General features: G+C 39.2%; 1 protein-coding gene across 2 annotated transcripts in view; it reads right to left on the reverse strand.

The window, feature by feature from the left end:
- NUP58 (nucleoporin 58) overlaps positions 1–26,507 on the reverse strand; it is a 61,286-nt gene that overhangs the window by 10,440 nt on the left and 24,339 nt on the right. For both annotated transcript variants that reach the window (XM_045017349.1, XM_045017342.1), the window contains exons 8-15: positions 26,238–26,303; positions 25,511–25,685; positions 18,852–18,931; positions 17,795–17,913; positions 16,782–16,864; positions 11,679–11,880; positions 5,938–6,036; positions 2,545–2,640 (exon numbers count right to left, since the gene is read on the reverse strand). In XM_045017349.1, the coding sequence (XP_044873284.1) occupies positions 2,545–2,640; positions 5,938–6,036; positions 11,679–11,880; positions 16,782–16,864; positions 17,795–17,913; positions 18,852–18,931; positions 25,511–25,685; positions 26,238–26,303 (920 nt within the window). The remainder of the gene's footprint in view (positions 1–2,544; positions 2,641–5,937; positions 6,037–11,678; positions 11,881–16,781; positions 16,865–17,794; positions 17,914–18,851; positions 18,932–25,510; positions 25,686–26,237; positions 26,304–26,507) is intronic.

Here is a 26,507-nt window from a genome sequence, read left to right on the forward strand (position 1 = left end):
AGGTTGCAAACTGATCTATCTGAGGAGTCCTCCACTGCTGGAAAATGTCTCTCGCTACGTCTTGGTGAAAGGACCAGTCGTGGTGACTGGAGAAAGTCCTGCTGAGGTGATGTGTCAGGTCTTTTTGCGTTCCCAGAAGGTACAAGGCCACAAGACTGATTGATGGGCTGTGCAAAATTCCCATAGCTGAATCGCTTCCTGACATAGGAGGGAAGAGCAAGCTCCTCGTCTGTTGAGATAAAACATGGCTGCAGTGCTGTCCATAAGAACAAACAAATTTCTGCCCATAACGTGTGGCAGGAAGGCCTGACAGGTCAGGTAAACTGCTCTGAGTTCCCTGGCACTGATGTGGAATGAAAGTTCCTCCGGAGATGAAAGGCCGTATAAAGGGAACACCTGTACAAACAAACAGTGAACAGATCCAACCACCAATTGAGGGAGATGAGGACCCACTGAAGTACTATGAGTACGAAGTCCATATGGTAGCGGTCTGGTGACTAGCCAGTGGTCTAGATAAGGTTAGACCTGCACCCCTAACCTCCTCAGAAAGGCTATCACTGCTGCCAGACATTTTGTAAACATCCGTGTAGCTGCAGATAGGCCGAATGGGAGGGTTCATTACAAATCTGAGGAACCTAATGACATATTGGTATATTGATATATGTAAAAAGGCATCTCTTTAATCGAGGGCAGCATACCAGTCCCTGGGATCTAGGAAGGGGCTAATGGATGTCAGGGATGGTCTAGATAATACTTAGTCCTGCCTTGAGTGCAGGAGACTGGACTAGAAGACTTCTGCAGGTCCCTTCTAGTCCTACAATTCTATGAGTCTATGATCTATTTAAATATAAGAAAAAGAAGACCACAGAGAACTTGCCAAAGCAAGGATGGCAGTTCCAGTGACCATCACAGGTGGTAAGAAGGAACTGAAAGGGCATGGGGCTGGCTGGGCACTTTATATCAGCACTATAAGCATGCAGCACCAGAGGATGCTTGAGCCACCCCAACAGGTACCACTGAGGGAAACATTTCCAGCAACTGTGCTTGGGGCACGTACACTCCTAGGGTGGAACGCACATGTGCAATCACTCAAAGAAGAACTTGACATTTTTATCATTAATATATGAAAAATTGGCAAATAACTTATTTTTGGCTTAATGTAGTTTAAGCAGCAGGCACCTGTAAGAAAATTTAATTATTATAAAAGTAAAAAAATTTGAACATTATATAAAATATGCATTTGTTACTAAACACGAAGAATGCTAGCATTCCAGTTTTGCAATATGCAGATTTTACTAACAGAGACGACATGCACTTTACCAGGATGTTATGCATTCATGAGCATTAGCCACCAAAATCAAGCAAACATTTATTTCCATTTTGTAATGCGCTGTTTTAAACTAAAGCATTCTTTAGGCCTCATTTGAAAAAAGAATCATCCTAAACTAAGAAAAAGCATGGATTCTACACACTAGAGGTCAAAATTAATGCAGTCCTTATTTGATGTAATACATAAATTAATATGAGCCAGAAGAGTCCACAGGAAAAATCAGCAACATTATTTCAGCATTACTGAAAACCCTTGTTTTTTAGAAACAGTTGTAATTAGAAAAACAAAAGTAAAAACAAATAAAAATACTATCATAAACCAATCCTGGAAGGTAGACATCTATTCTAATTTTCTAGAAAGCACAAGCTATGATAAACATATGTTCTAATAACTAAAGCTAATTAGAAAATTAGACATGGGTGCCAAATGAAAGTCAGATTTCAAATACCCAAAGTTTGGGAGTAATGGGTCCAAGATTCTACATCTATTTTATCACTAATAAAAGATTAAGAATGAAATGAGTAATAAGCAGGAAGTTGCCAAACTGACAGAGGTATGAAATAAAAAATGCATTCAAATGTTGAACTATATGAGAGGCCTCAGAATGAGACAAGTTTTCAAAATAAAATCCTTAATTTATATATAGGAATTATGAACGTACAAACAGACAATTGCATATCCTTTCTGCATATAAAATGTAGGTATTTAGTTTTACAAAGGTATTCTTAACGTTTAGTTATTGTAAGGTAAATTCTGACTAAAAAAAATAAGAGCATCTAACTATTGGTGAATTAAGCAGAACATTTAAAAAACAACAAAACTTAAAATAACCTTAAAAAGTCTACCTTTTCCTTGTATTCAAATAGCAAGCCGTGTCTCCTGTGCCCCAAACTACATCTGATGTGATTTTTTTTTTAACTGTAAATTATTAGTAAAACTGGAGCTATCATTTATTGAAATCAGTAGTTCCCTTTTAGGGAAGATAGCATCCAAAAAGGGGTATTTTAGGGGTTGATTTTTCCCCCCTCTAAAATAATCAATTTAGTTTAAAGCAAATATTTTAGTTAAAATAACATTTTTCAAGAGTTTTATTGTAAAGGCAACTTTAAGCATATACATGATCTTGTTTTCAATTAGTTTTTTTAAAGTGAAACCGGCAGTTGGATTATGCATTTGTACTTTTAAGACAAATTTGAATTCAGATAAAAGCAAACCTGCACTAAGACTTCCTGAGGGTTTATTTGTAGTTCCAAATCCAAATGATGGTGCGCCTGTGGCAGTGCTTCCAAAAGCAGAGCTACTTCCAAATCCTAGTGGAAGAGTAGTAAAGACATGCAACAACATAAAAAGCTGGTAACACAGAACACTGCAATTTAAAATGTATAGTTTTCAGACAATAATTTAAAAGCATATTTAATCCTAAGAATTATTTTTAGTAAATCTGTTTCACTACTCAAAGTGTCCTGCTCTAAATGCAGCACTAAATGAATTCTGCAAAAAACAACCCCTCCACCCTGCCCCAAGCAATCCTCAAACAGAAAAGTGTCTGAGAATCATAGAAAACTATTAGAAGTTTTATTTAAAAATCAGATACTGAATGGTAAGCATTGAGCTATAAACAATTACTGCAATTAAATGGAAATGTCTGTAGTCATAGTCACATTATTCTATTAAATACAAAAAGAGGATGAGTTCAATGACATCATGTCACTCCACCACCAATAGGTTATAAACCTAAGCAAATTCTGACTTAAATTACATGAATAGGCTTGGAATTCTAGCTCCAGTAACCACAGGACTTGTCTACATGATAAAAAGATTGCCCCACTTTAACTAAAGGTGTTATTTAAAACCAAATTTACTTAAATGGGTGCCAAAGGCTGCATGGACACCTTTAATTTGGTTTAAACCCTGCTTCTTTCAATTCAGCTTAAATCGATTAGGGATCAGTTTAAGCTAAATCAAAATAAGCCACACTTTAATTGCAACTTCCTTGTGTAGACAAGACTTTAGATGAAATGAAAAGTATGAGGTAAAAATCTCCAATAATTAAGATAATAAAGTATCTGGCACTCTTAGAGGTAGAAATCACTGTAACAGGAAAACAAATACATGAAATTAGTTTGGTCACCTGGCTCTGATAACCTTATAACTACTACGTTCGTATGAAATAGGATTTCATACGAACTACTCAAATACATCCCCACAGAAAAAGGGCAGTCATCTTTTACTCTATAGTTCTGTAATCTCAAGGAACAATTTGATTTAGTAGTTCTGAGATGTTTATATTTTGAGACTAGACCATTCAAAATTTGCTTAGAATGTAAGATTTTTTAAAATACTGTTTACTATTAACATATACAAGGAAAAGTAAGCACACATTTGATGTTTGAGGAAGAGGCTATGGGATAGGAAAAATTAAAAATACATTCAGTAGCTTTAACTGATTCTTTTTAAGAGAGAACAGTGTTCAAACTTGTTAAATGATACCCTTATTTTCAAGCTTTAGTTAAAAAGCTATGAAAAATATTCACATTTTTAGCAGAACTGTAAAATCTACTAGTCTTAATTTACAAATATGAATTTTTAGGTTTATAATTGTAGTAATTCAGGACATGTAAGGTTCCAAAGTATTTATTCTGTAGACAAGAGGACTTTGCCTCTGTATCAGAGAAATCTCTCTATTTTACAGGTGAACAAATGCCACATATTGTATGAGTGTAAGGTTGCTCGGTGAAGTAACATTTCCCATTTTTTGCCCAATCCGATTATAAATGGATTATCAGATAGGTGTTAGTACCATTAGTACAGGAATGTTGTTTTAATTAATGAAGGAGCAGGCATCTACACTCCAAGAATACTAACTATACATGCAACTGTTAAGACTGTAACTTGTGAATCTGACCAGTAAGAAATTTTGCAAGCGAAGAATATAATTTGGAGAATGAGCGTCTAATAACTGATTATGATTACACTACTTGATTTAAGTATTTAATTTTCTGAATCCTTGAAGTATTCACTTTATCTATTTGTTTCCAGGAGCCCCATTTCTGGATGTTTTTTCTCTCTCTCCCCCCTGCTGTACTAAGTTCTCTTTGTTAAATTACCCTTCACCATGTGTCAAGTCCGTATGTTGCAGAATAAATTACAAACTCAAACAAAAGGAGTTAAGGATTTTACAAGATAATATACAATTATGGCAAAAAGTTATCAAAAAATTGCCTTCTTAAGCAAAGGGCTACTAAAGAAAGCTTAAAAATTAAGGCTTCAAGATCTAACCAGTAGTTAGCTCTTATTTACTCGCTAGAACAAGTTTGTGTAACTTGCATCAGCAACATTTCTAAAAGAGTATCTGAACAAACTGTAGTTTACGTCTTTGAGGGAGGGACCAGGCCTTCCCTTTGTGTTTGTACAGCATGTAACATGCTATGGGGTTACTCAAAACAAGTATATACTTCTTTTAGTCCACCCAGGAAGATTAGTAATTTTTCCTGTTATCGGTACACACAAAATCTACTTCCATAGATAGTCAAATTTACAATTTGGCTGATGAGGACCATTCTGGAATTTATAAATAATGTAACTAATTCCAAAAGATAAGTAAAGTAGTTAATCTTTAAAATGATGAGTCATTTAACATGATCTCAAACTACTGTAAATACACTGCACCACACAACATTAATAGCAAGTGAATTTTAATATCTATATAGTTCTGTGAAGTTTACATGTTGATAGTCACTTTTCAGTTCACCTGTTAATAATAATCCTATGTTTCAAGTGAGAAAGCAATAGTCATTAAATTTTAAATTATCTTTTTTACCTCACTACCTGCTCTTTAAGGCACTGCTCCTCTCCTGAAGGTTCTCCTACCTACTCCCTCCAGTCAGTCAAAAAATATTTGATTTAAACAAAAGAGAATTTTCCTCTTTTTCAGAAGTTGTGAGGTTGAATAGCTTGACAAAAAGGATTTTGGATCTCAGCATTAAAAGGCAAACATTTTACAGAACTGGATTCTGTACTGGAAAGCTATGTAGCAGAACATAATTATGCTTTGACAAACAGGTTCCCTGAACAAGTGCAAATTAGATAGTTTTTCAGTACAGTTTCTTATTAAATCCTTGAACTGATAAACAAGGTGAAATGTGTTCTAAGAGTTAGAACTCAATTGTACACAGGAGAAATTTCTTAATTAGGTTAACAAATTCTTCTGGCTGCTGTTTCAAATCCAAATAAAATGTGATTGTCTTTAAGACTGTGGGTACCTACTTTTAAAGCCTTTAGTAAACTATAAATAAATTCAAGTCCTAATTACAAAGTAATTGGTACTTTCCTGGTTTCAAAAATGCAACGCCGACATGCTTATCTTATGCCCATCTCTCTTGCATCTTTGGGTTCACTAAAAATGTCAACACTAGATTTAACCTTTGTGGTTTATCTTACTCTTGCTCTACAATGCAGATGACTTTTTCCCTCCAAGTGCCTTACTTTTGCCAAACTGAAGATTTACTTCTGAAACAGATCATCCTCTTAGTGAAGTTTAAAGTTTGTAATAAATTCAGATGTATTGTATAATAATTCAATGAAACATTAGAAAAGTTAAAGTGTACCTCCAAGGTTTGAAGAACCTAAGCCACTTGATTGCAAGCCAGTGCCAATACCTGAGCCGAATGGCGTTCCAAAACTAACTCCCAGAGATGGCTGTGGCCCTGGTATAAAAAAAAAAATGAAAACAAACTTGCCTTACTCTTTCATGATAAAGAGATCCTTTATGTAATTATTTGATAAAAGTGAACATTATTGCTTTTAACAAATTCCATTAAAATCCCCAAAACTTTACCTCTTCAAAATTCTTCCCCAAACTGCCTCTATGTCCACCTGGTAAATCTAAGAAAATACTGAACACAATGTAAGGTGAAACTACTTAAAACTAGCTAGTTACAATATATAGTGAAGTATTTTTATTACAAATTCAGTCTAACCTTATAAACCTATTTTAATAATTTATTAAAATCTTTTAAGAACTACACTTAAATGTGACACTACTTTGACACACATTCTGTTGAAAGCAGAAGGAGAATCTTTTTAAAAATCTAACTTTAATAGTTAGTATCAAGTTCCAATTAAAAGAAGAGAACTGACACTAACACGACTAAAAACCATCGTGTTACCAATAGCCAATATATTTAATAACTAGAAACCTTCAAAGCTACTCATGAGTATTTTTCCATATTTAAACAAACATTAAGTAGATAAAAAACAAGACAATGACTTTATTTTATTAAATTTATTGTTCATTTTAAAGCAAGTCAATTACACAACATGACAATTCAAACTTTTTCCACACAAAATAATAACTGAGTTCTGTTAAGCTTTGCTACATTACACCATTCCAACCACCTGTTTAAATAAACATTTACAAAGGCACAATTTTATGTACCTTAACTAATTAGATACATTCAAAATTTCAAATTCAGAAGTTTGTCCCATCATTTAAAAATTTTTAGAGAGAGCAATTACCCTGCACGTTCACACTAAAATGCAGGGTTGTCAGAAACCCATTTTCAGTCTGCCAAGCTTAAATTTATAGCCTTAGTTTGTTTTTCTTGTGGAGAATAGAATCACCTTGCTAGCCCCTCCTGTTACTAACACATTACAAAAATCTAAAAGTCATTAACGCTGATAAATAATTTATGAAAATGATTCAACAGTTTTCACAGTACAATCTTCATATTCCTGTCTTTTTCAAACACAGTCAGTGCATTAGTTAGAAAGTTGAAGGGGTTGTCAAGATAAAATACAGTGCCTACCTCTTAACCCAAGTGAAGTACATTCTTATAATTTAAAAAGGCAATAATGTAAGCCATATGGTCACAGGCATACATAGCACAGAATGCAATGTACATGGTAATGTTTTTGCCAACAATGTTGGAACAAGTAAGATCTTGTAGTCCTTTTATTTTTTTGTTATCTTTTGGTTCTTATTCAGAATTTTTGCCTTACTTGTTAAAGTTTCTATAACCAGCAATTTTCATCTAAAGCGATTTAAAATAAAAAAAGCTAGTGGTAGTATTTTGAATACAAATTATTTGGTTCTTGAGATTGAGAAAGTCAAATTGAGAATCAACTAGTGTTTGAATTAAGTAGAAGGCACTGTATTTATTAAGTGGTAACAATTTTGCAAGAAACACAACAAAGCCCTTAAATGATCCAATGCAGAATGAGGTCTGCCTACTCAAAGTAGTGTTAAACTAAAATTTATACGGGCAACTAAAGCTGTGAATTTGCAGTCTGCGATTAAGTAGCTATTTGGGAAGTCAAGTTCTATCATTGTTCCAAGTAAGAAGTATGCACTGTATTTCATACCAGCTAAGGCCCTTAAAGTATTTTTCTACAATAAAAGTGATGGATTAATCTCAAACTAATTTGTTTTCATCCAGTTTATTTTAAATATTGAAATATCTACCTAGCAGCTCCTTTAGAAATGTTGTCAGTACAAAGGAAATTTAAAAAAACAAACAAACAAAAAAAACCCCATGTCAGTTAGACCGCTAAAACTAAAAAAAACAAACAGAAAAATGTGTCCAGTTCCTTCTCATTTAGAGAGTGCATCAATTTTCTACCTTAATAGGAGGCACTGTTGGTGGAAGACCTTAGAATAGAATGAAGACACCAGAGTCCTCCAAGACATGCTTGTTTTTTAAATGTAACATGCTTTTTATATCAGTAAAACAGTATTATTTTAAAACACCTATATTCAAGTTATATAAAACAGGATTTCATTCCAAAAGCTGACAAGCTTTTCATTGAACAGGCCTGTGATATATTTGTTCATTTTGTACCATAAAATTCTGAAGGCATTGTCATAATTTATAAACCTCTTAGGTAAACATACATAATTTTCAATAGCAAAAGACTAGTGATAAAGATCCTCCATGCCAAAAGTACCAACAAACATTGTCACCTTTGGCTATTATAAGTTATGAGACAAATCCTTAAAACAATAATTTTAACAATATTTTAAAACCTGCTTTTTTTTTGCCCTGTAGAGCATTTTTAGTTTAATAAATAAAGACTCACTACTAAGAACCCAGTTAGACAATAGGTCAACAAGATTCCCTACCAAAGTGATACCATAGTTTAAATTTATGTGACATTTTACAGAGTTCATCACATCATTGGTTCAAACACAAGACCAAGTTTAGTGTCACAATTCAAATTTCATTCTGAGAGTAACACACTGAAATTTTACCTATGTCCAGGTCAAATTATACAATAAAGTTCTAAGTGCTGTAAAGATTTTATTAAAGTATCCCATTCTCACTTAAATTTCATGTTGAGTAGTCAAAACATAGCTAATATCTTAATCATGCTTTGACTTTAGTTCCCCCCCCAGCTAAATCAAGAATAATTAAATGTTTTTGGGGGGATGAAGGATAGTATTCCTTTGGTTAAGCGAACTTAGCCTTACCAGCAGAATGTCAGATTGGTTCCATCCTATTGCATGTAAGGCTGTAATGACACTAGGCTTTTTATTTTCCCTTAGTGTTTCTCACAATTTCTACTGCCACCAGTAGCACTAAGAGTAGACTGCCCCCTGGCATTTTAACTACCATGTTGTTAAAGACTGCTCATTGCAGGTCTAAACGAGAGGGTAGTAAAAGCGCTTGCTGCTGATATAACTAGCACAACCAGCATTCCACCAACAGTAATGCTGCACTAAGAGTAACTGTGAAATTAAGAGAAAAGTTTAGTGCAGACATGGCTAAAGCATAGTTTTATTAGCGCTAAACCCTTGAGTTCCAAATGTGAACTAAAAATAAATTACGGTCTCTGCCTTCCTTCAGAGAAAGATGAATAGCTTGCTAAATCTAAATTAACTTTAAGGAATAGCCTTATACCATGTAAACATCAAATATATTTTCAGACACAAGAACAAAAGTCCTTACTCTTGACATTTAGAGTACTGTGTTACTTTTTTTTTTTAGCCAAACTTTAAAAGCCCAGATTAATTTTCTTGTTTTAGAAAAGTCTGTGAAGAGATCGTGGGGAAGAACAGTAGATTAGGTATCTCTCTCTCACACACATACAGTCAAACACTTGTCCTGACCTTCTCTCATCCCTTAGATTCCTGCTCTTTTGGGCCCTGATCTTGCAAATATTTAAGCGAATGTTTTAAGTCTTTGCAAGATTAGAACTTTATTGCAGTAGAAAGCCAAATGGCATCTTTTCCTCTGCTAAACAGACAGTGGTCCAAACATCTATTCACCTCAGTTGCTTACAGCCAAATCCTCTATAGTGTGTTTTAGGGGGAGACTAAATGAGTGCATTTGGTAATAGTCTGACTCCATTAGTGGTAACCTAATGTCACTGCCACCTATTCTTTTTTGGTGGCATACATGATAAAGGTTGATTGCCTGAGTCCATCTGCATCAGAGACCATGATCACATCTATAGTTGGCATACTTGTTGGCACTTCTGAGATACCCAACAAAATATGAGCTGAGACTTTATTACTAACTGCAAAAAAGTTATTGAGGGTACCTCAAGATATAAACTGCCTTGTCCTATGGAGGTTGGAATAGCCCAATTTTTCAATTCTCTCACCCATACTGCTGAAAGGACATTCATACTGAAAAAGTTCTAACAATGACATTACTTTACTGATGTGATAGCTCAATTGGTAGTTCTTTTGTCTCTGGAGCCAAGAAAGGAACTTCAAACCCCTCACCAGAGGTAATGAGGACACATGATTAGGACATCTTAAGTAGTGTGACAATCAATCCTATAATGACTAATGAAAGGATCTTAAAAGACAAGAAAAAGGTGAGTGGAGAGGTGCAGTTTTTGGTAGCTATTAGGGCTACACAATCCACACATCCCTCTATATAAAAAAACATGAGAGAACTGGAAGTCATTTCAGATTGTTACATGCTTTAAAAAGGTTTACCGTATATGTCAATGCATCTAGAGAATAATTCCACAATTTTTAGTTATAGCCACCAGTAGAAACACTCTTAGTGGATTACAGTCGAGATTTAAATATAATGTATATTTATCATTATTTCCCTTTTGTTGTGATCTATGTATTCTGGTTTGCATGTAATTCGACCTGGTTCCTCACTCTTCATAGGGGCCAGGGCTGGAAGTATATAGAGCTTTCTACCTACATAGATAAGGGAGGGAGTGCCTCATTACTTGAGAGCAATCCCTACAGATGATTTTTGAATGACTCTCTGGCAAAGCCATATATTCCTTTGGTTGGCCAGGTGCCAGCACTGAAGGCATTGTGGGCAAAGAAAGCAAATGTGGAGTGCAGAGAAGGGGTAAAGATGGTGAGGTGATTAGCACATCTAGGATAAAGAACATTTCAGGAGGAAATCAAATGGTAAAATAAAAAAGGTATACCCCAAATTTGCAAACTGGGTGTCTGAAGTTCAGCTCCTAAAACTGTGTTCAGGCTGCTTAACAGAAGCGCATGGTTTTTTTTCAAAGGACTGTGCATCTGCCATTAACATGGTTGGATTTTTCCAAGGGTGACAATGTGAGATGCACAGTCCCTTTGAAAAAAAATCAGGCCACTTCTATCAAGATGCCTATCTTCAGGCACCCAGCTTTGAAAATTTTGGTTAATATGACTAGGAGTGCATTTTGACAATGTCAACTAAGACAGCTTAAGTGGCTTCCTTTCCTGTCCAGTCACCTCACCTCACATGTACATTGGGCCAAAACACACACCCTTGATGTGTTTCACACACACTTTTTCATTCTTGTTCAGTCACAACAGCAAATGGCCTGTTAGCAACTGTTTCAGTACCATCTTTCCAAAGAAATTAGAAAAACAAGAAACAATGGGCCAAGCATTCTTTCCCTCTACTCTACATACTTAAGCTCCACTATCCTCTGTTTTGTAGCATGATTCAATTTACAATTTCAAAGTGCTATATAAAAAAATGCATCATTCATTTTACATAAGAAAAATGTAATATGCATTTGGATTCAATCCTCCCTCCCCCCCAATTTGAAAATCGTTTACTATACAATCATACAATTTTGGAAAGATGCTATATTACTCATATTCAGAGATGTCATTTAAGAATGAAGACTCACATTCCAAGGGGTAATTAGAGGAATACAGTAAATATCACTAATACAAATAAATTCACAAGATTAAATATCTATCTGGTATATAATTATTGCTAAGTCTACCCTGCATTTTTTATTAGCTATGTATTGATAACTTACAATTTTTTTATTTTTAAGCTAACACAAAGGAAGACCTTATATAAAAATTTACACAAATTGACTATTGTTGTAACACTAGTAATCTATAACTTGAATGCATTCAGACCTGTAGCAGGCTGTTGCTGCTGAGAAAGTGTGGCAGCCATGGCAACGGCTGCTGCATTTGGTATGTTGCTGAAAGGGGTTGGTCCCGTAATAACACGTGGGGCACTCTGCCATTTCTTAGCTTCTGCTCGTCTTGCCTCAAACACATCCATAGCATCTCCCAGAAAGGTTTTCCTGTAGCCAAGGTATTGGTCTTTGAGCATCTGAAAGAGAAGGAGAGGGAAGTCATTTTAGTTCAGTACATCTGAGGTAAGAACTGAATAGTTTAGTCATGGGGCAAGTTAACAGTTAAATACATTTTAATATAATTAAAGAAACATTTGTCATATTAGTTTAGGGGTGTTAAACTCATGATTTGGAGAGGATTGAATTAATTTTCTGTTTATGACTACATGTTACCACCAATCTGGAGCTAATCACAGATGTCAACTAAAAGACTTTCCACAAAGATCAAGGCCAAATCCTCAACTGGTATAAATCCATATAGTTGCACTTGATTTACATCAGGGCAGGATTTGGTCCCAAGTAGAATATAATCTTTATGTAGTAACATAACTTATTTAATATCTTATTTTGGCATTCAGTATCACTGAGTGGGAAAACATGCTGAACTTCAGAACCCTTATTGCTGCCCTTTGCTTTCTTTGTTTTTTAACCCTTCTTACTTATTTTTTCCTTCTTTCTGTACTGAAGGAAATACAGCATCTCCCATTTCCCAGTCCTCTTGGGATTCACTCCCATCCCTACCCCATTTCATCTGCTCAAGCAATCAATAAAGCCTTGCATGGATACAAAAAGGTGTATCCATGATCCACAAAAATGGTATGCGGGTATCCACATCAGATATCCACGGATTTGCAGGACTCTAAATAGCTCCACAGGTCACTTTGCAGCAGTGATGCAGGGTGGTGTCAAGCCCCCGCAACTGCCCCTCGTCCCCAGTCCCACTTCTCCCCAGAGACCTCCTGCCTTGCCGCCCATTCTGCCCCTGCCGTACCTCCTTCCCCGCTCTGGGCAGTAAGGCTACAATTCTGGGTCCTTCTATGCAGTGCCGCCCTCCCCTAAGCTGCACCCTCTAATGCATGCAGCCATTGCCACCTGCTTGTTTAAAGAACAACCCCACCCTCAAAATGGTGCTTGGCTCACTCCCAATAGGGAGTTGTAGTCTACCACCTCCTTCCAAGCCAGCTGGGGACAACTCCTCCCAGAATGCCTAGCACACTGTTGCGTGATTCAGAGAACTGAGCTAGAGCCTGCAGGCTGGGTGACAGCAGCTCTGTTCGGGTGAGCGTGTGCTGCAGACAGGGCCGCTCAGAGGATTCAGGAGTCCTGGGGCAAAGCAAAAAAAAAAAATGCAATACTATATTCTCGTGGGGGCCCCTGCGGGGCCCGGGGCAAATTGCCCCACTTGCCCCACCCCCACGGGCGGCCCTGGGAAAAATAAACCTTCCGCATCTTGGCACAAACCAAGTTTTGAGAAAACTTTTTTACAAGGTCTCACTGGCTCTCAGCATCAGCTAGTGCCAAAAGGCACTAAAGCTCATTAAAAGGGTTGGACAAATATTTTCCGTCAAAACTTTTTTTGGATCGAAAACTAGGGTTTTTTAAAAAGCAGGAAAAAAAAAAAACCACAGACAATGTCTGCTTTCCTTCAAAATTTGTTGTGGTTTTTTTAATTGAAAAGCTGAAATTAGTTTGCCAAAACCTGAATATGGTTTGGGGTTTCAGAAGTGTGTGGCCAAATATTTGCTGCTTGCTGTGTTTGATTGTTTAAAGAAACAATAAAAAAAATTCTGCTTAAAAAAAAAATCCAAAACTTTTGAACCACCTCAGCTTGTGACCAAACGCCTGAGACCATCCAGTCAGAGATTTTTCCAAGTTTCTGATACTCTGCTGGCTTCCTTGACTCATATCTGTCTCCATAACTTTGGGTTCATTTAGGTTAGAACATCAGAACAGCCATACGGGGTCAAACCAGAGGTCCATCCAGTCCAGCATCCTGTCTAACGACAACGGCCAATGCCAAGTGCCCCAGGGGGAGTGAACCTAACAGGTAATGATCAAGTGATCTCTCTCCTGCCAACCATCTTCACCTTCTGACAAACAGAGGCTAGGGACACCATTCCTTACCTATCCTGGCTAATAGCCATTAATGACTTAACTTCCATGCATTTATCTGTTTCCTAGAGACTGGCTCCCTGGGGTCCCTCACAAACTGGAGATGGTTACTGTGGGTTTGTCTTTAGTATAGCTTATGTACATACTCCACGAACTGAGCATTTGAGCTTGTTCCAGAATCTGGGGTGAGCCTATGTTGTGAAAACGGAAATGCTCAAAATAGCACATGCATATGAATGGACACAGAGTGCTAAAATTAAATTAACCCAGAGGTTCTCAAAATGGGGGTCGGGACCCCTCAGGGGGTCACGAGGTTATTACTGGGAGTCGCGAGCTGTCAGCCTCCACCTCAAACCCCGCTTTGCCTCCAGCATTTATAATAGTGTTAAATATAAATTAAAAACACTTTTTTATATAAGGGGGGGGGTCGCACTCAGAGGTTTGCTATGTGAAAGGGGTCACCAGGACAAAAGTTTGAGAACCACTGAATTAACCCCTCTGAAGCCTCAGGGGATGGGGGGGTCTCCCTTGGTAGGGTTGGGAAGGAGCTAGGTGGTGTCGGATGTTGCTCTTCTCATTTGATCCCTCCCCCAGTGGCTAATTTTAAATGAAGCTACCCTCCCCTGACATGAATCTCCCTATGGCACTGAAATTACATGTAGACTATAATTTGGCATTTGAGAAGTGAAAGGGATGGTAGCCCTAATGGAAAAGCTAACAGCTTGGCTCTTCTGCAAGCCTCAAACTGCTGAATGAGCTTTAGGGTAGGGAAGGCTGTGCCTCCCAAACAGCCTGGCCCTGCCCCCTATCCGACCCCCACCCACTTCCTGTCCCCCAACTGCCCGCCCCCCCTCAGAATCCCCAACCCATCCTGCTCCTTGTCGCCTCACCTCCCCCAGAGACTCCACCCCCCCCCACCACCCCGGGACCCCACCCCTGCTCCCTGTCCCCTGACTGCCCCGACCCCTATCTACCCCCCTGCTGAGTCCTGACAGACCCCTGGAACACCCACAATCCAACCACCCCCTTCCCCGTCCGCTGACCGGCCCCCCCAACCTCTGCCCCCTCCCTGTGCCCTGACTGTCCCTGGGATTCCCTGCCCCCTATCCAACCCCCACCCAATTCCTGTCCCCCAACTGCCCGCCCCCCTAAGAATCCCTGGACCCATCCTGCTCCTTGTCCCCTCACCTCCCCCAGAGACCCTCCCCAACCACCACCCCGGGACCCCACCCCTGCTCCCTGACTGCCCGGCTGAGTCCTGACAGACCCCCGGAACACCCACGATCTAACCCCCTCCCCGTTCCCTGTCCGCCCCTCCCCAACCTCTGCCCCCTCCCTGTCCCTGGGACTCCCTGCCCCTCATCCAACCCCCCAGCCCCATCCCCAGCCTCTTACCCCCAGCTTCCCACACACCCAGCACATCAGCGCATCACATTCAGGAGCATCCCTGAACATCAGCACAGCATGGCTCTGGTGGGGCCTGAGCCCCTTCCCGCTCAGAGCTGCGTGGTAAGGGGAGAAGCCGCTCAGCATAAAGCTTGCAGCCCCACCCCCTTACCACACGGCTCTGAGCAGAGAGGAGCTCAGGCCCTGCGGAAGCCATGCTGCAGCGCTGTTCAGTGACGCTCCTGGATGCGCTGAGGCTCCGGGAGAGGGGCGGCAGGCGGGGTCGGGCTGAGGCAGGAGCCTTAGCCGTTCTCGTGGGGGCCCCTGCGGAGCCCGGAGCAAATTGCCCCACTTGCCCCCCCCGGGCAGCCCTGGCTGCAGAGCCCTATGTGGATACGAAATTTGCATCCACAACCGCGCTGTGATCTGAAAAAATGGTCTGCAGATATCTGCATCTGTGGATACAAAGCGGATATCCGCAGATTTGCAGGGCTCTAGTGATCAGCAATTAAACTGCTGGTCTCTCCCTCATGGACTAGAGAAAAATGGCTCCTGATCAGACCAGCTTCTGCCCTTTTAAATCTTTTAGCCCCTCCTTTATCATGTGACATTCCTGCCAGCTTCCCCACATGAGCACAAACCCTTGCCACCTGATTTCATTGCCATGGCATCATCTCCCTTGACACAGGAGTTCCCCTGGGTATGAGGAGCTAGCCTATTGATGAAGAGCACTTCAGCAGAACGACTATTTTGTTATGCTTTTACCACCGGCCTCTGGAATCTCAACCCAACATGCAGGCAAACAGATCACAGAGTAGGTAAAAGGCTGCACACTCAAAATGAAATTTACAGCCTGGCACATGAGTTCAAAATTTCATAGAGAATTCATAAATTGCACAGATATAGCCGCAATCGCAACAAGGATATGTGAAATTTGAGGAATTTACACAATGTGAGAATTGTCTTACTACAGTCTTCTCTACTGATCTAAAAAAATCTTTTTGTGGGTATGAATGAGAATAGGCCATATTGCATATTTTATTTTTTTGGTGTGCAGAGGCTGTACTAAAGAAGCCACTGAATCTCAACCAGCAATGAACCCAGAATGCTGTTTTCAACACAACACTCAAGGGCTATTTTGCAAAATTACTTTATAACTGGAAAGCTGTATCTTCCCCTGATTCTGCTCATATTCAAATGATTAACCCATTTGTGCTTGAATTGTCAAAAAAAAAAACCAAACACACACTCATTGGCCAAACAGCAAGTATAGAAAATGTCCGCCCCCAAAATTTCAGAAAGTTACGAGCAATTGAAAAGACAGTGGAATAAATGGAAAATATTATGTAACCTTAAATACAGCAGTCACCGCTCCTGCCACTTTTATAACAAATAGTTTAAGCCAGCCTCTCTCACTGCTTGAACCAGATATGTTCCAGCTCTCACATTAGAGAATGAACTTTTTATTTGCAGCATCACTTTAAAAAAGCTTAAATGAATACTTTAAATCAACTCTGTTTAAAAAACAGAAAGGAGAAGTGTTACAGAAATGTTGATTATGAAATACATATGAAAATATTATTCTTGAAGTATAACCTACCTTTACATTTTCATGTATTGATTGAAGTTGTGCAGCTAGAGCTACAAATGTTTGATAAATTTTCTGCATAGCCATAGACAAATCTGTAAAACATGTACATCAACAAATAAATTCATAATCTTACTGCAATATTGAGACAAATTAATTAATTTAGTATTTATACTGCAACAAGGGTAAAACAACCAGCTCTATGATGCAACTTGCTGCAAACCTAGGAAGAAAAAAATAAAAAGCACTATATTTCCTGTAAAACAAACAAAAGGAGCTGTGGGAGAGTAAAGTAATATTTTCTATTTAAAGAGGAGTCTGGACTTATTAACAAGTGAACAATGGACAAAATTATATTTGGGAATGATATTCACAAAATTTTGCCTATTTGTCCTCTTACTTGAATTCCACCTGCCCAAATTTTAGCTCTATTGGGCCAGTATGTCTTGTCAATACTAATAAAAGATGCATCAAAATGAGCCAAATTTTCTTGTATTTGTGAATGCTTATTTAAAACCCAAAATTTCATGACACTGAATATTCAAAGTTCACTAAAAAGTTAACCATCCATGATGTAGCCACAGAGGAGGCCCTCAATGCTGTGTGTAGTTCCAAAACATGACTAGATATAACCACTGGACCAACGTTAATCTAGCTCTGTCCATAGGGGCACAGTAAGCCAAAAAGGTCAAATAAGTAGGATAGCTGTGTTTTTGCACAATATTTCAGATGCAGGTCTCTTCCTAAACATAACTGAAATGCTTTCAGTTTATCCACCTGGTGCTAGTCCCAAGATAGAATTAAAGCAGGAATTCAGGCCCCAGGCTTCCTGTCAAAGTTGTCTGAGCTGGTGCTTAAGTTCCTAAAACTTACTGTATTGGGTGACTTCAACATCCATATGAACAATAATTTCTGAAAGTTAACTAAAGAACCCTGATAGTTAAAGAGTAAAATAACTAATATGCATTTCCTACACACACAATATTTAAGAATTTATGTAAAAACATTAAAGTTGAACTTTTTACCTTGTGGAGTTATATGTGAATTGTTTGCTTGAGTGGCAAGATGATTTTCCAGTTCTTCAATTTGCTGTCTGTAGTGCTGCAGCTGTACTTCAAACTGTTCAACCAAGATCCTGAAGTAGCTAGAATAGAAGAATCAGATCACACTGGTTGAATTTCCCTCCTTTGCAACTTCATTTTTACTATTTAGGTCTACACCAACTGCAGGATTTATCAATATAATTTTAAGCAGTGGTCAGTATTCCAGTAAGCATATTTTATATTACTCTTCTTCCAATGCTAGAAAACGTGTGTTGCCTCTGCCTGAAAGTGATGTATGAATCTGTTAAGATTGATTTTTTACTGTTACTTTTGTTCAGTAAAACATGCAGTACATGCAATAAGGCATAGAACAAAAAAACAAAAAAAACAAAAACACAAAAAACCCCACATATTAGCATAAAACAGAAGTGTATACAGTTCACATTGTAAAGGGAGACAAAGAGTACTAAATAAAGATGGTTTCCTCTCCACTGCTGGCCAATGTAGGGGATAGGATGCCATGTTTGAATCCTCTGATGCTGGGTCAATTTGTGATTTTAATTCAGGGGTAGGCAACCTATGGCATGGGTGCCGAAGGCAGCATGCAAGCTGATTTTCAGTGGCACTCACACTGCCCGGGTCCTGGCCACTGGTCCAGAGAGCTCTGAATTTTAATTTAATTTTAAATGAAGTTTCTTAAACATTTTAAAAACCTTATTTACTTTACATTCAACAATATTTTAGTTATATATTATAGACTTAAAGAAAGATCTTGTAAAAATGTTAAAATGTATTACTGGCATGCAAAAACTTAAATTACAGTGAATAAATGAAGATTTGGCACACCACTTCTGAAAGGTTGCCAACCCGTTTTAATTATTTAATGTGTAATGTTTTTATAGGTATACTTAAATATTATCAGATGCCTCTATCAAAGGAGTAATAGATTACACATTGCAATGTACAAATCTATTTATAAGACAGACAGTAAGGTATTTTTGATGGTAAATACAAGTTTCTGTAAGATACAGTAACTTACTCTGCTGGGGCTGAATTTTCATGTTGAAGACCAGGAGGAGTTTTCTGTGTTCTTAATGCTATTTCTGCATTCTTCAGTTCCTAAATAAGCAAATGAAGTGAATAAAACAAAGGACTACATGCTATAGTTCTATAAGAAAGATGAATTCTGAAGGAAAAAAAAAATCGAACACTACTACTTCTTCACAGAGGGCTCTTTCCTTGGATGTGTTTTTGGCATGCAGTGTTTAATTAACGTTAAACCTTCAGGCACGGATGTGTAAATCTGCTAAATGAGATATTTTCAAAACTTGGAATGTCAGGGACTGGGGTTGCCAAAGACACACACATTAAGATGGACAGGACTTTAACACAACACATAGCAATGCTGAAGAGGGAACAATTGGTTTCACTTTCCTGAAAGGGGATTCAGTTTTCAAAAAAGTTTAGGAAATGCTGTACTATACTATCACAATTAAACTTTAATTTCCACTTCATCTAAAATAATTTGAGATTTGTTCCTAGACTTCAATAGAGAAGATTAGGGGAATGGGAGGAAATAGCACACCTAAAAAGAAGAAACAGGAGAACAGATTACCCGATTGTCTATTTTTAAAAGAGCACAGCCAATAGTTTACAATTTATTTATAACTTTTCCACTAAATCCTTCCTGACGGACTTCCCAGAGTATCATCATCACAGGATACACACTTCTGTGATTTGACCGTAGTACCTTCTAATAACTGTAGTAATAAGAATTTCTCGTTATTTAGTTCTGGACTTGATTATTCTTAGCTGTTTTGACTAATCAAAATCTGAAAACACATCCCCTGTGGAAGCAGAAGAAAAAAACTGTATTCACTGTATTCTTCTATGGGAACATACCACTGAACTTTTAGAAACCACTATTATTTTATATTTGAAGAAAGTACTTTATTACAAGACATAGGACTAGCATCATTTTCATTTTAGAGTACAAATCACACGTAGACTGGTTTCATAAGAACACCCATACTGCATCAGACCACTGGTGCATCTAGCGCAATATCCAGTCTTCAAACAGTGGCCAATACCAGATGCTCCAGAGGGAATGAACAAGCCAGGACAATTACTGAGTGATCCATCCCGCCATCCTCTAAGTCGCCGCTTCTGGCACTTAGAGGCTTAAGGACACCCAGAGTATGGGGTTGAGTCCCTGACCATCTTGGCTACATGATGGACATATCCTACAGGAAAGTATATACCATATTTTTCCGTGTATAAGACTATACTTTTTCCTAAAATCGTTAGACTAAAAATTGAGGGTCGTCTTATACACGGAAGTAAGCCCCTATCCACCCCCCCACCCCCAAACTCCCCTGCCCTCTCTCCAACACCCCCTCCCTACCCCCTTACCGCGCTTCCTGGACATGGCTGGCGGCGCTACAGTCTAGCCGCGGCTGGAGCTGGGAGCCCGGGACGCGGGGCAGGGCAGGAGTCGCGCAGCCGGAGGATGTGGCGGGAGCCAGGTGGCCAGAGCCACGCAGCCAGAGCTGGAGCCGGGCAGCCGGGGCTGCCGCCGCGCCTGAACCCGCACTGCCGGAGCCCGGCCGCGTGGCAAAAGAGCAGGAGCCGGGCGGCTGGAGCCATGGGGCCAGGCAGTGTCCGGAGCCGGGCATCCGGTAGGTGGGGTCGCGGCCGCCGCAGTGCCCGGATGCGCACTACCGGAGGCGGGGCCGGAGCCGGGGCAGCGGGGCCGGAGCCGGGCGGCCGGGGACGCGGGGCCGGGGCTGGAGCCGGGCGGCCGGGGACGCGGGGCCGGGCCGCTGGGGAGGGACGCGGCAGGAGCCGGGCAGGGCCAGGGCCGGAGACCAGCCGGGGCGCCGGGCCCTCCTCGTTCCCTCTACCCCTACCTCGGCGTCCTCTTCCTGGGCCTGAGCGGCAAAGTCAGGGGGGACACCTGCAGCACAGCCGGAGCAGCAAACCAAAAACAAAAAAAATGGCCATGCTGCCCTAGGATTGGGTGGAATGCCACCCCATAGAATATGCCGCCCCAAGCACCAGCTTGCTCAGCTGATGCCTGGAGCTGGCCCTGCCAATCACTAACCTCCAATCAGGAGGGAAACTGGTAGCTTGTCTCTGCAAACAGGCTTCCTCCAATCAGGAGCCTTATGTAACTGATGTCAGCTGATGCTGAACAAACCAATTGGAACACATCCCGTTGGAGGTGGAGAGCGCGTAGGCAGTGCGCAGATGCGACAGGGACCGGTATTGTCGGAGCGTTCTGAGCCCATAAAGATGTCGGAAAATAAAAAAAATAAATAAGCGAATGTCTTACTCTACAAAATTCAAACTGAATGTAATCAGTTATGCAGAAGAGCATGGAAATAGAGCTGCAGAGACACAGTTTGGACCTCCTCCCACTGAGTGTATGATCAGACAGTGGAGAAAACAGGAAGAACAACTCCTTAAGATGCCAAAAAAGAAGAAGGCCTTAAGAGGAAAACCAGCAAAATGGCCAAACTTGGAGCAGAGGCTTAAGACTTGGATTATGGAGCAGTGCCAGAGTGGCTTATGTGTGTCAACCAAGCTTATTCAATATCAGGCAAGAATGTTTGCAAGCGAAATGAAGATTGTTGATTTTACAGGAAAGGCAAAATGGTGCTTCAATTTCATGAGGAGAGAAGGGTTGGCCATGAGAGCACGAACAAAGTTAGCACAGAAAATGCCACCAGTTTATGAGGATAAAATCCAACAGTTTCACTCCTATGTCATACAACTTCGGAAAAAATATGATTTTGAACCAAGTCAGATTGCAAACATGGATGAGGTGCCTCTCAATTTTGATGTGCCTTCCAACAGAACTGTTGATGTGAAAGGAATCAAAACAGTGGCAATCAAAACAAGTGGCCATGAAAAGACACACTATACTGCTGTGCTTTCATGCTGTGCAGATGGTACTAAACTGCCTCCTATGCTTATTTTTAAGAGGAAAACATATCCTAAAGAGACCATACCACCTGGCATTATTGTGCAAGTTCATGAGAAGGGATGGATGAATGAAGACATTATGGCCATTTGGTTTGCAAAGGTTTGGTCCAGAAGACCTGGAGGGCTCTTAAAGAAGCCAGCTCTACTTGTCTTTGATCAGTTCCGAGCACATTTAACAGAAAAGACAAAAAGGGTTGCATCGGATTTGCGAACACAGCTAGCAGTTATTCCTGGTGGATTTACAGGTCAGCTACAGCCACTAGATGTTTCAATCAACAAGCCATTTAAAGCCCTGATGAGAGAAGAATGGAGTAGATGGATTCAAAAAGCAGGTGGTAACTTGACACCGACAGGAAGAGTGACAAAACCAACCATTACTGAGGTTAGCAATTGGGTTCTAAACTCATGGTATGGCGTCAAACAAAAGGTGATTGTGAAGTCCTTCAAGAAATGTGGAATCAGCAATGCCATGGACGGAACTGAGGATGATCTCATATATATAGACAGTGACTCAGTAGACAGCAGTATGCAATAGAAGTTGAAGAAACTGGTATGTTCGAAACTAATAGTGATGAAGAAGAAGCAGTGATGCAATAGAGGCTGAATAAAGTGATTTGCTCAAAGCTAAGTGTGATGCATAATATCATAGTACTGGTATGTAAATGTTGCCTAATTACTAAATAAAAATGTGTTCTATGTTTAAAATATTGATTTCTGAATTTTGGGTTAGAAAAGTGGGGGGCGTCTTATACATGGGGGCGTCTTATACATGGAAAAATACGGGTAATTCTTTTTTGAACATAGTCATACTTTTGGCCTTTAAACATCCTATGGCAACAAGTTTCCCAGGTTGACTGCAATGTGTGAAGAAGTATTTTCCTTTTGTTTTAAAACTGTCGCCTATTAATTTCATTGGGTGACCCCAGGATATTCTTGTGTTATGTGAAGGGGTAACTAACACATCGCTATTCACTTTCTCCACACCTTTCACAATTTTATAGACTTTATCATATCCCCCTCCATGATCATCTCTTTTCCAAGATGAACAGTCCCAGTCTTTTTAATATCTCATATGGAAGCAGTTCCATATCCCTAATAATTTTTGTTGCCTCTCTCTGTACTTTTTCCAGTTCTAAACTATCTTTTTTGAGATGAGGCAACCAGAACTGCTATGGGTGTACCGTGGATTTATATAGTGGCATTATGATATTTTCTGTCTTATTATCTGTCCCTTTCCTAATGGTTCCTAACATTGTTTGCTTTTTTGACTGCTGCTGCATATTGAGCAGATGTTTTCAGAGAACTATCCAGCATGACTCCAACATATCTTTCTTGAGTGGAAATAACTAATTTAGATCCTATCATTTCGTATGTGGAGTTGCGATTTTCCTACAAATGTACATTACTTTGCATTTATCCACACTGAATTTCATCTGCCATTTTGTTGCTCCATCACCCAGTTTTGTGAAATCCCTTTGCAAGTCTTCACAGTCTGCTTTGAACTTAATTATCTTGAGTAATTTTGTATCATCTGCAAATTTTGCCGCCTCATTGTTTACCTCTTTTTTTCAAATAATTTATGAATATATTGAACAGCATCTGTCTCAGTACAGATCCTGGGGGGACTACTCTGCTATTAATCTCTCTCCAATTTAAAATTGATAATTTATTCCTAGCCTTTGTTTCCTGCCTTTTAACCACTTAGTGATCCATGAGACAATCTTCCCTCTGATCCCATGACCGCTTACTTTACTTAAGAGCATTTTGTGAGGGACCTTGTTAAATGCTTCCTGAAAGTTCTAGCAAATATATCCAGTGCATCACCCTTGTCCACATATTTGCTGACACCCTCAAAAATCTTTAATAGATTGGCCAGGCATCATCTCCCTTTACAAAAGGCATACTGACTCCTTCACAACATACTGTGTTCATCTATGCAACTGATAATTCTGTTCTAGTTTCAACCAATTTGCCGGATACAGGCCAATAAGCTTAATTTCAGTAACTGCCAGCATTTCCTCTTTTTTAAATTGGCATTACATTAGCTATCCTACAGTCATCTGGTACAGAGGCTGATTTAAGTGATAGATTACATACCATAGTTAGTAGTAGCAAAGCAAGCAAAATCCTGAAGAGTGTAGTGAAAAATAAAGTGCTACAGTTCCTTTACCTCTGAATTTAAGGAAGCGATTTAGAGGCTAGCAGCATTTACCTTGCCACAGTCCTCCCAAGTGAAGACTTAGACTGACAAGCATCCCACTTAAAGTTAGCTACATACCAAGTGCATGTTGTATAGAACAATGTACAATTGCAAGACAAAGTGAAAACTATCTAAACATTTGTGTTTATTTCATTGCTTTCTTACAACCTAGAACCTTCAGTGACTGAAAAGAATAGATACTAGTATGCTGGGATTGAACAGACCACAAACTAGTCTGACAGCAAGGAAGTTATTTCTAGCTCTCACAACTGCTAACAAACAGAAGATAAGGTATTCTTGTTTCATTCCAGATTGATTTGAAAATGCCACATTTATTAAAGTCTAATGTTTACAGTGATAATTAGATTTTATGAAATGTCAAACATGAAAGAAAATGCAGATTCAATTTATTTTGATTGCTTCCACTTAGGATAATCAAAGCATGATCTCTAATCCGCTTCTATACTAAGAGACACTGCCCTGCAGAAATATTTCCCAAGTGAGCAATATAAGAAGGTGACAAAATAAACTAGATCCAGACTTAAGTGCCATGCTTTTAATAAAGAAAATTCAATTTTTACTGCTGCTTTACTGACTTCGTAATTAATATCCCATCATCTGACTATACAAGTGATTATAGGATTTCTATTTTCAGTATTCTTCTCTTGGGAATCTCGAGATATGTCTACATAGTGAAGAAAAATCCATGGCTAGCCTGTGCCAGCTGACTCGGGCTTGCAGGTCTCAGGCTGCAGGACTGTTTCACTGCTATGTAGACTTCCTGGCTAAGGCTGGAGCCCAAACCCTAGAACCCTCCCACCCTGCATGGTCCTTGAGCCTTGACTACAGCCTGAGCCTAACACTGTATACTGCAATGAAACAGCCCCTTATAGTTCAAGCCCCACCACCCTGAGTCGGCTGGCACAGGCCAGACACTGTTTTTTCTTTGCTGGGTAGATATATCCTTAAGATTTACAAGAAGTGATCCAACCTTTCATCTGTAAAATTATTTTGGGTGGGATCTGAGTTACTACAGAGAATTCTTTCCTGGGTGTCTGGCTGCTGAGTCTTGCCCACATGCTCAGGATTTAGCTGATCGCCATATTTGGGGTCAGGAAGGAATTTTCCTCCAGGGCAGATTGGCAGAGGCCCTGGGGGGGTTTCGCCTTCCTCTGCAGCGTGGGGCACAGGTCACTTGTTGGTGGATTCTCTGCACTTTGAAGTCTTTAAATCACAATTTGAAGATTTCAATAGCTCAGACATAGGTTAGGGGTTTGATACAGGAGTGGGTGGGTGAGATTCTGTGGCCTGCCTTGTGCAGGAGGTCAGACTAGACGATTATAATGGTCCCTTCTCACCTGAAAGTCTAAGATTCTATTTTCTGGTCAATATACAAATAATTTGAGCTTCTAATATTAGAGTGATTGACAACACTGAATGCCTCTCACCTTATGTGAAATCATATGCTTACTGATCTGAGCTAATAAAATGATACTTGTTTGTTAACATACCTGGGCAGTTTCTATTTTCAATTTGTCAATATTAAGAGTGTTTCTCTGTAGTCCACTAGCAGCCACTGACAAAAGCTGTTTCAAAGCTTTAATATCTTCCTGTACTTTAAGCATTGCTTTGGAAGACATTCTACTAATTTCTTCCTGCACTTGTTTTTGTTCTTTCACAAATTTCCTGAAAAAAGTTGGAAGCAGAAGTTTATTTTGTTACATTTAAAGCACACAAATGTTTTACCTCTTGAGTATTGTTTTAATAAAAATAAAATTAATCTTGATGAAATCCCAAACCACCAATACTGAGTGATAATTTTGGCTTTTGCCTCTTTTACAGAACTGCAACATTCTATAATTTCACCAAAAAGAACAGGAGTACTTGTGGCACCTTAAAGACTAACAAATTTATCGAAGAAGTGAGCTGCAGCTCATGAAAGCTCATGCTAAAATAAATGTTAGTCTTTAAGGTGCCACAAGTACTCCTGTTCTTTTTGCAGATACAGACTAACACGGCTGCTACTCTGAAACCTATAATTTCACCATCACCCCCAACATTCTAAAACTGGAACTTCAACAAAAGATAACCCTCTAAATATCTTGTACCTTCAAAAGATAAGCAGTGTATCCTCACTATCTAAAACAATTTTTAAAAGTGTGATTAAACCACTTGTTACTTTAAAGCATGACAACATAATTATTTGGTTATCCCAACTAGTATAAGGAAAATACTTACTGGAGATTTTCTACATCTTGACAGATTAGTAGAGGTAGATTTTCATCCTTCAGTGCTTTACTATCTCTGCCAAAAGATAACATATGCATACACAGACACAGAGTACTTTTAAACAACTTTACCCCACTACTAAACAGTCAAAGAGCTGTAAATATTCATTCTGCTGTTCAAGTATGTATCTAAATTTATGAATACTATAATAAGTAATAATGATTTGAATTTCGTTTTATAAAACCAATTGTGAAGAACTGCACCAACTTACTTAATTCT

This window comes from Mauremys mutica, chromosome 1 (assembly GCF_020497125.1).
Source record: "Mauremys mutica isolate MM-2020 ecotype Southern chromosome 1, ASM2049712v1, whole genome shotgun sequence".
Lineage (NCBI taxonomy): Eukaryota > Metazoa > Chordata > Testudines > Geoemydidae > Mauremys > Mauremys mutica.